Here is a 14,055-nt window from a genome sequence, read left to right as displayed (position 1 = left end):
GTGATATCTAAATTACATTTTCTCCCTAAGTTGATACCTTTATTAGTTCAACCATTAGTCAAACCGTTAAATCTATTTAAAATTTTCTGGCAAAAAAAAAGAGACAATATTAGCTTCTCTTATATATATATATATATATATATATTCTTTTTGGTTTATATTTTTTTGCTCTTCCTCTCATCTAGGGTTTCTTCTACAAAAGTGAGCATTTTTAGTTGCATGATTCTGATCAAGGTTTACGAAACTAAACAGATAGTCGAAACAGTTAGGGCACCAATTCTCAATTTGATTAATTCGTTTGGTTTGATTAAATAAACTATTAAAAATCCATAAAAATATATTTAAAAAATAGAGAAATCAGGTCAATTGACTCAATTGGTTTTTATCTTGGTTCAATATGTTTGTATTGGTTTGTGGATCAATCAATTCAACCCTATCTCCAAACCGATACCTCGGGTAGTTCTTGGTTCGATTGGTCAGTCTGATTCTGAAAACACTAGTCTTAATTGATGAAAGAAGAGCAAACAGACAATGAAGTTGAAAAATAGAACTAATTACTATTGTCTCAACATTGAGAAAACGAATTTCGAGTATTGTTAGCATTGACGGACATTATAAAGGAAGAAATGAAAAAAAATTAAAGAGAGAAAAATACTGTAAAAGAAGAAAGGAAAATAAAAAGATTAAAAAAATGTTAATATTTATATCACGTAACAATTTATTATTGGCTGGATTTTTTTAACCGATATAATATTTTGGTGCAAAATGAGTAATGAAAGAATAGTTTAGGTACTACTTTTGATCCAAAGAAAGTTCAAGTACCAACTTAGTGAAAACGGTATAGCTTAGATACTAATTTATAGGTTAAGTACCAAAATGAAAAAAAAAATATAATTTATATACCAATTCATAGATTAAACTTAAAAAAACTGGTATTCTATTGACATAAAATCTTGAATTAATTTATTATATGCATTAAATTTGAATTAAATACAGTTGTCAAATATCTAAATTCAAACATTCAGATTTAGTAAATACAGTTTATTTATAAATTTTTGCATTTTGCAAATAAATGAATGTCCCTTCATATTCGAAGTGTTTATTCGTAAAAGTAAAACAAGTACAAGCTATAAATGAAAAAAGATTGAATTGCTAACGAAATTATTTTATATTTAAAATAATAAAAATAACTTAAAATATTAATATAAAAATATTTTTCTAAACAATTATTGATTACTTTTTATTTACTTAAAACTTATTTTTTAGAAATAACTTATATCCAAAAGGTAAAAGAAAATCATTCTGTCAACAAAAATCCAATAATAAAAAAACTTTGGAACATCACTAAATAATCTCCAAAGGTAAAAAAAGAAAAAAGAAAAAAAAATCATTCTGTCAAAAAACTCCTATAATAAAAAATTAAAATATAAAAATAAAAAATCAAATCGAATTGTGATGGATATTCGAAAAATTAAAATTTGGCTATAATTTGGATATTCAAAGGACGAAACCATCGCGTCCTTCTTTATTTTATTTTATAGGTGATAAATTTACTCTTTAATACTTATATACTTTTGTCAATTTAATCAATTTTTAAATTAAATTTAACTATTAATCTTTTAAAAAGAATCAAAATATTTTTTAAAGAAAATGTTGATTAACCATTCCAATAAATAATTTAAAAATTATAAAAATAATAAAAATTTAAAATCCAAAAAATATAGACACTTAGATTGCTAGGTTTAAAAGTGTAATATTTTCATCCTATTTGGATTAAAAAATTAATTTAAATATTTTTGAAGGGTGATATTCAAATTGGATTCAATTTTTAAAAGTTAAGAGTAAAATATAAACTCAAAGTGTAATGGTTGTCGCCATATCTTTGTCCGTTTCTTATAGTTTTGATGTCATTCCTTCCGTGTATTTTGTCATTTTTTAAGTGTTTAGATCCTTTTCCCAATAGTGGATAATAATGAATAAAAAACAGCGAGTTGTTCATCTTGTCTGCGATAAAGGAAAAAAAACAAACAAACTATTTTTACATTTAGAGTCTCACCCACTGTCTTTAATCTGCAACTAGAAGAAAGTTATGGAAAAGTCAACTAATGCATACCGGCCAATTGATGTCCTTTATGATCTTCTTGAAAGCTACCCCATAATCAATTCATGATATTCAACTCTTTTTATGTTTGAATCACAAAATGTCAAAAGCTAGTTTTGCCTTCACAAGTACAGTAAAGTCGAATCCAGCTTCCTTCTTGAAAAGGGTAGTTTTATAATTAATTAAATAAATAAAGGGTGGTTTTTAGAAATGGATTTTCATTGATGGGTAGTGGGAAGAATGTTGAGAAGCTGGAAAGGAAGAAAACCCTTTATTGTATATGAAGTTCAAGAACATGTTTTGTAGCTGAAGTCAACTTTGTAGCCCTTTGTTTCTCTACCAATTTGGTGCAATGAAAGGTGTTTTTGTTCTTAATCTTATGTTCAGCTTCTTGTTGCTTCTTTATCCTTCTACTTCTTTTCCTTTGTGTACAAATTCAGGTAAGTTCTGAACCTAAAAAGTTTGAATTTATTTCCTTTTTAGGTTTCTAATTTTTCTTTCCTGGTTTTGTTTGTAGAGGCACCTTTCACCTTGAAGACTGCTTTGAAATTTTGTTCCTACAATGGAAGTAGCTGCTGCAATTCCACTGTTGATTCACAATTACAGAAGCAATTTCAAGATATGAATATCTCGGATCCAAGCTGTGCTTCAGTTCTTCAATCAGTCCTCTGTGCTGTAAGACTTCCATTTCTTCACTGGTTTAAATGCTTGATTCATTGGTTTATATCCTTTTTTATTATTATGGTTTTGCAGAGATGCGATCCATTTTCAGCGCAGTTATTCACAATTGATACCGAGCCTCGTACGGTGCCTCTCCTTTGCAACTCTACCGTTTCAACAAATTCATCTCAGTCTAACCAAGCTACAAATGATTTCTGCTCTAATGTATGGGATACATGTCAAAATGTATCTATGTTGAATTCACCCTTTGCACCTTCCTTGCAAGGGCAAGCCGGAGCACCTGCCAATTCGAATTTCACCAAATTGATTGATCTTTGGCAGTCCAAAACTGATTTCTGTAATGCCTTTGGTGGAGCATCTACTGATGAATCAGTTTGCTATGATGGTGAACGTGTTACATTAAATGAGACTGGAACTCCTAGTGCTCCAAATGGTTTGTGCCTTGAGAAAATTGGGAATGGAAGTTACTTGGATATGGCTGCTCACCCCGATGGATCGAACCGTGCATTCTTCTCCAATCAACAAGGAAAGATTTGGTTGGCGACTATTCCGAAAGTTGGATCAGGAGGAACATTGGAGCTTGATGAGTCCAATCCCTTCGTAGACCTTACTGATGAAGTTCATTTTGATACTGCATTTGGGATGATGGGGATTGTTTTTCATCCTAACTTCACGCAGAACCGCCGATTCTTTGCTTCATTTAATTGTAACAAGGGTAAATCGCCAGGATGTACCGGAAGATGTTCCTGTAACTCGGATGTGAACTGTGATCCTTCAAAACTAGGTACAGACAATGGTGCTCAACCATGTCAGTATCAAAGTGTTGTTGCAGAGTATACTACCAATGGTTCCGCGACGCAGCCTTCCTCGGTACACATCTTGATGCACTTAAAACTTCTTTTTTTAGATCCAACATTCTAACTGAATTAAACCTTTTTTTCAGGCAGAAAATGCTAGGCCATCAGAAGTGAGAAGGATATTCACTATGGGACTTCCTTTTACTTCACAACACGGTGGACAAATTCTTTTTGGACCTACAGATGGGTATCTATACTTTATGATGGGGGATGGTGGTGGTGACGGTGATCCATACAACTTTGCTCAAAACAAGAAATCAGTGCTTGGCAAAATCATGAGGCTTGATGTAGATAATATACCGAGTATGTATCGGTTTTCACTTGTTTATGCCGACTTCGGTCATGGATCATCATTATTCAACTTTGCATAATTCAGGTGCTTGCTATTCATTTCAAGTGACACTCAATATGTTGTTCCAGGTGCAGCAGAGATTAATAGACTCGGTCTATGGGGAAACTACTCTATCCCCAAAGACAATCCATATAGCGAAGACGAAAACTTGCTGCCCGAAATATGGGCTTTCGGGTTCAGAAATCCTTGGCGCTGCAGTTTCGATTCGGAGCGGCCTTCTTATTTTATGTGTGGCGACGTCGGCGAGGTTTGATTTTTCTCTTGATGTCATGTTCCATTTGGTTACCATCTCCAGTGTCTTTGTTTCAATGAGATGCAACTAAAATGCAGGGTGTGTAACATGTTAGATCAAATTCCGAGAAAGTTTTTGACAGTTTAGATATTTCGAATTTTATGAATTCACAGGATCTGTATGAAGAGGTTGACATCATCAGCAAAGGCGGAAACTACGGTTGGCGCGTTTACGAGGGTCCATATCGTTTCAACCCAACATCATCACCTGGAGGGAACACATCTGCAAATTCCATTAACCCCATTTTCCCAGTTATGGGATACAATCACTCCGAAGTAAACAAGAAAATAGGATCAGCCTCGATTATAGGAGGCTACTTTTACCGGTCCAACACCGATCCTTGTATGTATGGAAGGTAAGAAAAAGAACTTTGGCCTTTCCAGATAGATGACAGTCTTTCCGTATCTTAGGCAGGCCGAGGCGAACAATTCTTGCTAATGCTTGTGTGTTTTTATATCAGGTACCTGTATGCAGACTTGTATTCAGGTGCAATATGGGCAGCAACTGAAGACCCGGAAAACAGTGGCAACTTTTCGACGAGCACGATTCGTTTTGGTTGTGCAAGAGACTCTCCTTTACAATGCAGCAGTGTGCCAGGAAGTGACCTTCCAGCATTGGGTTATATTTTCTCATTTGGTCAGGACAATAGCAAAGACATCTACTTGTTAACCAGCAGTGGAGTTTATCGAGTTGTGCCGCCGAGCCGCTGCAATTATACATGCTCGAGGGAAAATGCTACCGCTGTCGAAGCACCGAGCCCTAGGACATCACCACTGCCTTCACATTCAAACAAGCTGACACCTATAAATCTGCTATTTTCTGCTTTTTTGCTGCTTTTGCTATGTGTTGCGTAAAATTTCAGAACGACTCTATCTGTTGTATTGTTATGTAGTGAGGACAGGGTTTTTTTTTTTTTTCCAAATAGTCTATAATAAAATTTTATATAATTGTGTTGTGTTTGTATTTACGTTGGTGTTATTTTTGTGTTGAAAAGTGTTATAAATTTATAATGTTTTTATATGTTAATGATTTGTTTTATAGTTATTCATATGTTAATTCTTATACCATTTGTGTATTATTTTTTTAGAGTATTAATTCATTTTAGGCAAAATTTGACTAATTCATGCATGTTATGCAAAGTTTTTTATGATATTGTTAAGTGTAGAAATGGGGAGGAACTTGCTTTCCAAAATAGAAACTGTGGCTAAAGTAGTGTTTGGAACTGTGGCTAAAGTAGTGTTTGGAACTGTGGCTACGATTTCAACCATGAAATAACAATTACCGTTTTTATTTTTCGTTGTTGTAATTTTGAAATAACATATTATTTGAATAAGTGAAACAGCCCCGCGAGACATAGCGATATACCGACCGAGCTCAAGGATATTCGACTAGCTTTAGATCAACAAACCCAAGAGGAGGATAGTTTATGAATTTCAAAGTTTTTTTTATTCCAACATTTGAAATTAAATATTAGGCACGTACTAAAATTTATAAATTCGCACTTCAGTTTGTATGTATGCCATATGCGGATCCGAGATTCAAGAATGCGTCCCGGCTGAATTTTTTGCCAATCGCAACATCTGGCATTTGAAAGTGCCATTGATCGTTTTTGAAATGGTCGAGATGCATAAATCTGATCGAGTGTTGTGACAGTTTTAGTGTACGCAACGTATTTCGTTGCCACCCCAGAAACTCGGTGACCTGCACAAGATCAACATGTGGGAGAGACTCAAGAAAGATTGACTAACATTCCAAAAGAAGTATATCAAGATTTGACAGCATAGGTACGATTACTTGCCAATACGTGAACCATTTCTCACACCGAAGTTGGTGACATCTCTAGATTGCATGGATTGGTTCAGGCATAATGACAAGTCGTATCTACTGCCGACTTCAGAAATGTGTATGCAATGTCATCGTAGGAGACCAAGGTGAGGGTCCATCAATCCTAGGTCGGGAGAAGATGTCGCGGAGGGATCAATATCTTCTCCATCTGCAACGGAGGACTCGACTGTCATGCAACCTCCTAGTCAGTATGGTTCATTTATTTTTGGTTCTAACCTAGTTTATTTAACACAAGCATCACATCACACACAATCATTCCCTGTATCAACACTTAAAACTCTAGCTTATTTTACATAAGCAACACAACATGTACAATCATTCCATGCATTAACACATTCAGCACCAGTTTATTTTACACAAGCACCACAACATGCACAATCATTCCCTACATCAACACCTTCTCTAGGGGAATATTTCGCACGACCTCCACCCACCATACCATATTACACGCTGATGGCTCTAGCAACACCAACGCATCTGGTATCATCAACGATTCCCACATTTTATTCAAAAGCAACCCATGCAACACCATATAAACATCCGTTGGTAATGTCACAAACACCCCTAGCGTTATTGTTCTATCAAGGTGGGCCATCCTCACAATCGCCGACTCAAACAAGGGGGATGTACGATGGGCAATTAGGACACGGTCCTAGTCAGCCACAAAGGAAGGAGATGATCGTGGCAATCAACCTTAATATGCACGTGAAGATGAAGACAAAGTCGATGAGGAGTCGTCAACCCAAATAGTGCGATGAAACCCTAAGCGTTCTTGACACCCACCTACTTGGGGCACACATTCAGGACGCTAATGATTATGTTATTTGTAATTTTCTGAAATTGTATAATTTGTTTTACATCCCAAATATACACTTATTTACAATATACGAAACAAATTTATTAAATTGGTTTGCTTTGTACCATATCATTTTGTGAGTTTAAAATTTAGAATTATTTCTGTTACTTTTTCATTTAAGTTTTTCTCCGTCCATTTATTAAGTACAATATTTTGAGAAAGCAAAGAATTTCTCAGATTTCCAAACATTATACGTGCGCTCAAGTTTGTAAACTTCACCAACGTAGGTCATGCAATCTACACCTAAGCCAACTTGATTGCTTCTAAGCCCCTGCAACCCGAGATTTCTGAGATGAAAAAATTCCCTTTTTACCCCACCCCATCCTTTATATAAATGCACATTCTCATCCTCTACTCACCCATATATCAGTCTCCTTTAATTTTTTTTTCTTTTTCTTGTGTGTTAAAATTTTCGAGTTTAAAGATTTTATTTCTCTCCCACTTTGAGGGAGACATAGTCATAGTTTTAAGTGGTGTTTGGGTTCACAGTGATGTCATAAAGCTCGGTAGCCTACAAAGTTCACCTAACGTGTGAGTATGGAGCCATCACCTAAGAAATCGGGATCACTTTGTAACTCAAGGTCCAAGTTGATGGTGATTATATCATCTTGGGTTGAAGTGTAACTAAGGCTTCAATTTTACAAAGGTTATGTTGTCAAATGATGGAGCATAATTGGGGCCCTAGTTGACGGTGGTTATCCAGGCACAACAACCAGTTTCACCTCGTTAAAGGAGCATGCTTTATAAAACCCAAATGGAAGTGCAAAGAAGATAAACGCAAGGGCCTTCCAGTATAATCAAGTAATTCATGTTGTTCATCTCCACCAAAGGTAGTGATCCTGTTAGTAAAACCTGTTATACCCCAGTTATGTCACAGGTTATAATAACGGTGTCATTGTCTTTGGTGGACGTGGATAAAATGAAATATTTGATTATACTAAAACATCACTGCGTTTTTCTTCCTCATACTTCTGTTTGGGTTTTATAAAACATCCTCCTCTAACGAGGAAAAACTGGTTGTCGTGCTCGCATAACCACTACCAACTGGGGCCCCATTTATGCTCCATCCTTTGACAGCATAACCTTTGTAAACTTTAAGCCCTAGTTACACTTCAACCCTAGACCGTATAATTACCGTCAACTGGGACCTTGAGTTGCAACGCGATCTGACTTCCCTGGAGATGGCTCCATACTCACATGGCAGATGAAATTTGTAAGTCACCTAGCTCCACGACACCATCGTAAATTCAAACATTCCTTAAAACTATGATCATGTCTATCTCAAATATAAACAAAAATAAATCTACAAACTTTTAATTTCCAACCGTAAGAAGAAAAAAGAAAAAAAAAATTTTAACAAAATGGAAAAGCGTGGCAGTGAAAATACACCTTGTAAGATGCGTTTTCCTTTTGCTCTCCAAAAACAACATAAATTGATAAATTTTCAAAAAAATAAAAAAAACAGTTTAATTTCTTAAAAAAAATGGTTTTCAACATATTTAACTAATTCTGCCTGCAAATTTCTATGGTTATTATCCAAAAATAGATTTCCAAGTTATTGATATGTGTAAATTCCAAAGTTTTCATTACCATTAACTTAGTTAATTCTTTTCTTTGTTTGTTTGGTTTAGTTTTAATTATAGTTAGAATTTATCTTATTAATCTAAGATTAGATAAAAGTGAATAGTTTATAGAAATTAGTTCTCATGAGAATAATATCATATTACTTGAGAGTCATGTACATTTTTGTTTACAAATTCAATTGTTAAGTATATTTAGGAGCTAATTTTAATAATTTAAAACTAAACCTTACCATTAAAAAGGTAAATTCAACCTTTAGAGCTTTTCAATTCGTAATTGAAAAAAATATATTAACATTCGACATTTAATTTCTTTTCATTAATTAATAATTAAAAATTACAAAATAAATTTAAACTTTATTATTCATAGTAGATTAAACTTTTTTTTATAATATTTTAATTATTAAAATCATTTTAATTATGTTAATTTATATTAATTGCATAAAAAGTTTAAAAATTAGTTTTATTTTGTAAATTTGTAATATTATCTACTGTCTCCCGTATCCTTTTGTAATTGATATCAGAGCGTCAGTATAATGATATTTGGAGAAATAATATCGTAGTATTCATTGTAAGTTCTTATCCCTTGTTTTCAGTTCTATTTATTTCATGTTTGTTTATCTTAAAACCCATATATTTGTTATTTTGTCTTACAATAGTCTATTAAATGAAAACAATATTTCAACTCTTAGTAAGGGTTTTAATAGTTTAGTAGATATTACTTCTATATATTTTCATAAGTTATATAATAAAGTAAGTAGAATAGAACAACAAATAAATAATTTAGGAGAAGTTACAGAATTAAATTTGAACAATGAATCTAAAGAAAACTTACACTACACCAAAACAGGTTTTTAGCGGCGTTTTTTAGGCCTTTAGCGCCGCTAAAAGTATTTGCGGCGCTTTTGAAAGAGCTGCAAAAAATGCCGCTGATGTTAATGCCGCTAAAGGTCATGTTCTTTAGCGGCGCTTTTCCCGAAAACGCCGCTAAAGGCCATGTTCTTTAGCGACGCTTCTCCCACAAACGCCGCTATTGTTTGGTGGCCTTTAGCGGCGCTTTTTTAAAAACGCCACTAATTTTGGGATTTTTGTGAAATTTAATTTTTCATATTTTCAGTCATCCTGTAGCAACAAATCAAAAGCAACCCAATCTAAACCAGCCAAAAGCAATAAATCTATATAATATTTCAAATTAAATGAATAAAATAATATTATTATCAATAAATAAAATATAATTCATATTATTTTTACAAAAATGTTAAAAGTTAAAATGATAAAAATATTTATACAATACACTATGACGGCGAATGTTGCGATTGCTGAAACATCTTCATCATATTCGTATTTTCTTCTAGACATTTTATCTGCAATACACATAAAATAGTTGAAAAGTTAGTAACTAATTACAACAATAACAACACATATAAAGTAGTTGAAATAAAACAGCACATATAAAATAGTTGAAAAGTTATGTATTATGTATGTTATTAATTATTGTATTTACTTTGTACGTTATGGAATGATATATTTTACAATGATTAAGTTATGTAAATAATATGAGTTATTAAGTTATGCATATATATAAGTTATTAAGTTATGTAAGTTATTGTGTGAGTTATGATATAACTTATTAAGTTATGTGAGTTGTTAATTATTGTATTTAATTTGTAAGTTATGGAATGATATATTTTAAAATTATTAAGTTATGTAAATTATGTGAGTTGTTAAATTATTAAGTTATGTAAGTTATTATGTGAATTATATAAGTTATTAAGTTATATGGTATGACATATATATATGTATTATGTAAATTATGTGAGTTGTTAAGTTGTTAAGTTATTTAAGTTATTATGTGAATTATATAAGTTATTAAGTTGGACATTTTTTTTAAGAAAACTAATTAGGGAAACATAGGAATAAATACCTTATATTTCCTCAATTTCGAAGCAAATCCTGGAAAAAAAAGACAAAAGTACATTACTACCGAAAAAATAGAAGTAAGAATAACAAAACAGAAGGCAACAGAAGTAAATTTGGCTAATAAACAGAAGACAAAAGTGAACAACAACTACAACCTAAATGAGAAAGCAGTATGCGCAAACAAGTTCATATGAACAAATATTAGAGCCATAGTCATTCGGGCCTACAATGCAACAAGGCAACAAGCCATAGTCATTTGCAGACATGGCATGAATTATAGCGATTAAAAGACAAGGCATGAATTATAGCAGAATGACAAATTGAAAGACAAGGCATTTGCAGACATGCAATATATCCCACAAAAATGGTGCAAATGATCTTGTAATGGAAAAAATATTTCAAAGTAATAGAAATAATTGAAATATGAGACTAAAATAATTGTTTCGTTGAGTTGTCGAATTATAATTTCTAATGAAAATAAAATCGAAATATTATTCTCATTTAATTGCGAAAGTCAAAAATACGATTAAAATCGAAATATTATTCTCATTTAACGGTATTAACTATTTAAATTAGTTAATGATATTGTAAAATTAGATGATTAAATTGTAAAATTTCAAATTTAAACGACCAAATTAAAAACAGAAACTGACCTAACTTTTAAAAATTTCTTATAATCCACCTTCTAGAAATGAATAACAGATTGGTCCTTTTTTTCTAAAATGGCAATAAGCATTGCAGATAGACTCACAATTGTATCCATACTACTTTAGGCAATTCAACAATCGCTAAGACTGCTTTATTATTAAGAATATTGACTGAACATAATACTCAATAGTTCTTGCAATATTGGGATTATATATGATGATAGCACATTCCATACCTTCCAGTCCTTAAAGTCGAATCTGAACACAAAATGGCTGTAAGCAGCCTCACCACTTGCTATGGACGAGGCAGCAGGGGCATTTTTAGGTGCTGAAAGAAAACAGTAAATGAGACAATTGCATTATCAAGGTATAATGCTAAGTGAATTGTCTGTCGATTGTCTTGATATATACTTACAGACAATATGAGAACCAGATCCATGCACCACTATTTCGACTCTTCCATCTTTAACTAAGAATGAAAGAGAAAATAAATTCTCCACAGTCTGTGCAAATGAACTTCTATTCAAGATAAAACTTTCAAGTTTCACTTGTCTCTTTCTCCTTAAAATTTCAAACATCACTGCCATATTCCTGTCAGTATCAGTTTGCTCTTCAGCACCAGTTTCATCAACCTGTTGAGCACAACAACAACTCTTTGTCAACAATGGTTGTTAAAAGAGTAGACAGACACAATGCAAATTATGAGTGCTAAGCTTATGGTACCAAACAATATACATTGAACCACACAACATTAAACACTGCACATCAGGATCATGACCCTGTTTTGTTTTTTTTTTTTTTTGGTTCTATTTGGGAAAGGATCATGAACTTCTATTTAAGAGTGGTCTCAAAAAAGGAAGAAGAAATGAACCATACGAACAAAAATGGGAAATAATTTAAGTATTCTTCCCAAAAACCAACATCAAATACTTGCAAAAAGGAACAAAATCTGGAAAAATAGCTATCTTTTTCAACAAAAAAACATAAAATTTAAGCAAACTGCAAGAAAGAAAAAACAAAAACATGAACTTTAAGCAAATGGGTAATTAAGAAAACAGCAAAAGAACAAGTTTTTAACAAAAGTTGGGATAAAAAAACATACCCAAAACACAAAAAAAAACCGGGAAATGGGATTTTGATGATCAGCAGCTGTGATAGTAAATCTTCAGCCGCATCTTGTTCAAAGTTACCCTATTGCTCTGCTATCTCTTACAAACTCTTCTGTGATTTTTGTTTTTTTGGTTCTTTCTCTCTCCAAATGAGTTTCTTAGCATTATATTCTTAGATTTGACAAAGAGACACAATGAGAGAGAGAGAAAGTAAAAAAAAAAGAGCAAAGTAAACAAAGAAAGTTATTTATGAATAAAGATTGGAGTTTTTTTGCCACACTGTAAATAAGTCTGCTAGGCTGATTCCTTCACAAGAGATGGACTTAACAGAAGTTGCCAATGTATTGGCTAAGCCTAACAATGCCTCCGCATCGGCTACTTGTTCACGTGGCTTCGAAACTACAAGCACGAAAAAGAGAAGCACCAAAATTAATTACAATAATAAATATATATTTCTTTATGACCAATGTGAGTCTATCTGCAACACCTTTGTAGATTAAATTCTTTCAAATTTTCCACATAAAAAAGAAATGAACAAAGGCTACTAAGTTAATTAAACTAAAACCTAGAAAATCTCAAACAAATTCAACTAATTAACGCTTAACGGACTTCCTTTAAGAAGTTAAAAGAAATGTGATAATTTATGAAAATGTTGAATATTTAAAAAGCTATTCAAGAACAACAAAATGAGACGTAACAAGTAAATGAAAACAAATTCTCTAAAACTTAAAGGAAAAGCAAAGGGAAACCTTGTTGATGTAAGTTGTCGACTTCATTAATGATTATGTTAAATTTATTAGAATCCGCGTTCGATATTTCTTCCCTTGCATCTGCACCGCCAAAAATTCAAGTTAGAAAAAGCAATAATTTAGCTCAAATCTGGAAAGAAAATTAAAAAAAAACTAGTGAAATGAGATTAATATCCTTTCAGGAAAAGAAGAAGAAGAAAAATAATAATAACCGCTTATTTTGGTCATCACGGCAAGGTATTTGGAGCGAAGAACCCTCCTATCTGTCGCATCCTCTTCTCGATTCGGTTGATTCGACTCAACATTCGCCGACTCATCTCGGGCCACTCCCGCCACCTTGGTTCGAACCGGTTCAGCAGATGCATCACCCTTATTTGTTTGTTTTTCTTTCTTTACATTTCTCCTCATAATTTCGAAGAATTTGAGTCTAAAAAGAATAAAAAAAACTAACGAACAGACCAAAACCCTAGACAAAGAAATTAGCAACGGAAGAAGATTTTGTAAATCAACAGTAAAAAGAGAGAGAGAGAGAGAGAGAGAGAGATGGAGAAGAAAAAAAGAACAGAAAATTATTACAGTTTAAAACATTTTAATTTCTCCCTCCCATTCTTTCTTTTCGATACTCACTTTCCCGCTACTAATTTTTCAGTACTCTCTTATATATAGATATATAAACTGAGAACAGAACTTTGTGGTGTTTGTTCCTTAGCGCCGCTAATGACCATATTTAGCGGCGTTTTTACCTTAGTGCCGCAAAACCCATTAAATTCGTAGCCAAAAATTGCATCGTTTTGTCTTTATTATTAAGAACATTTTTCGGTGTTTTTTAGTAGCGCCACTAATGCCCAGCCAAAACGACACTGTTTTACGAAAACTGAGAACAAAACTTTGCGGCGTTTTTTCCTTAGCGCCGCTAATGACCACCTTTAGCGGCATTTTTCCCTTAGCGCCGCAAAACCCATTAAAGTCACAGCCAAAAACTGCATCGTTTTGTCTTCATTATTAAGAATTTTTTGTGGCGTTTTTTAGTAGCGCCACTAATGCCCAGCCAAAACGACACCATTTT

At 32.9% G+C, this 14,055-nt stretch overlaps 2 protein-coding genes across 4 annotated transcripts; one reads left to right on the top strand and one right to left on the bottom strand.

Annotated features, from left to right (window-relative positions):
• Window positions 1-2,011: 2,011 nt before the first annotated feature.
• Window positions 2,012-5,301, top strand: LOC107950101 (HIPL1 protein). Its single transcript, XM_016884850.2, has 7 exons — window positions 2,012-2,541; window positions 2,619-2,776; window positions 2,855-3,652; window positions 3,726-3,942; window positions 4,060-4,238; window positions 4,397-4,638; window positions 4,744-5,301. The coding sequence occupies exons 1-7, from the start codon at window positions 2,454-2,456 to the stop codon at window positions 5,135-5,137; spliced, it is 2,076 nt and encodes a 691-aa protein (XP_016740339.2). The 5' UTR covers window positions 2,012-2,453; the 3' UTR covers window positions 5,138-5,301.
• Window positions 5,302-9,767: 4,466 nt separating this feature from the next.
• On the bottom strand, window positions 9,768-13,632 carry LOC107950854 (non-structural maintenance of chromosomes element 4 homolog B). 3 transcript variants are annotated; one of them, XM_041090050.1, is made up of 6 exons: window positions 13,202-13,632; window positions 12,990-13,070; window positions 12,521-12,639; window positions 11,547-11,763; window positions 11,368-11,459; window positions 9,768-9,928 (listed from the first exon to the last, which is right to left on the bottom strand). In XM_041090050.1, the coding sequence occupies exons 1-6, from the start codon at window positions 13,395-13,397 to the stop codon at window positions 9,860-9,862; spliced, it is 774 nt and encodes a 257-aa protein (XP_040945984.1). In that variant the 5' UTR covers window positions 13,398-13,632; the 3' UTR covers window positions 9,768-9,859. The 3 variants fall into 3 exon arrangements, with proteins under 3 accessions (XP_040945984.1, XP_040945985.1, XP_040945986.1); XM_041090051.1 differs by having other exon boundaries at window positions 12,569-12,639; XM_041090052.1 differs by lacking the exon at window positions 9,768-9,928 and adding an exon at window positions 10,489-10,517 and having other exon boundaries at window positions 13,202-13,631.
• Window positions 13,633-14,055: the final 423 nt, after the last annotated feature.

The sequence above is a fragment of the Gossypium hirsutum genome, chromosome D03, assembly GCF_007990345.1.
Source record: "Gossypium hirsutum isolate 1008001.06 chromosome D03, Gossypium_hirsutum_v2.1, whole genome shotgun sequence".
In the NCBI taxonomy this organism is placed as follows: Eukaryota; Viridiplantae; Streptophyta; class Magnoliopsida; order Malvales; family Malvaceae; genus Gossypium; species Gossypium hirsutum.
Note: the sequence above shows the minus strand (reverse complement) of the source record. Positions and strands in the feature narration are given on the sequence as shown.

Coding starts and splice junctions, on each gene's coding strand:
- LOC107950101 (XM_016884850.2), top strand. CDS start 2,454: ATGAAAGGTGTTTTTGTTCTTAATCTTATGTTCAGCTTCTTGTTGCTT. Junction 3,943..4,059: donor TGATGTAGATAATATACCGA/GTATGTATCGGT, acceptor ATGTTGTTCCAG/GTGCAGCAGAGATTAATAGA. Junction 4,639..4,743: donor GATCCTTGTATGTATGGAAG/GTAAGAAAAAGA, acceptor TTTTTATATCAG/GTACCTGTATGCAGACTTGT.
- LOC107950854 (XM_041090050.1), bottom strand. CDS start 13,397: ATGAGGAGAAATGTAAAGAAAGAAAAACAAACAAATAAGGGTGATGCA. Junction 12,640..12,989: donor CGACAACTTACATCAACAAG/GTTTCCCTTTGC, acceptor TCGTGCTTGTAG/TTTCGAAGCCACGTGAACAA. Junction 9,929..11,367: donor TCGACTTTAAGGACTGGAAG/GTATGGAATGTG, acceptor TGTGTATTGCAG/ATAAAATGTCTAGAAGAAAA.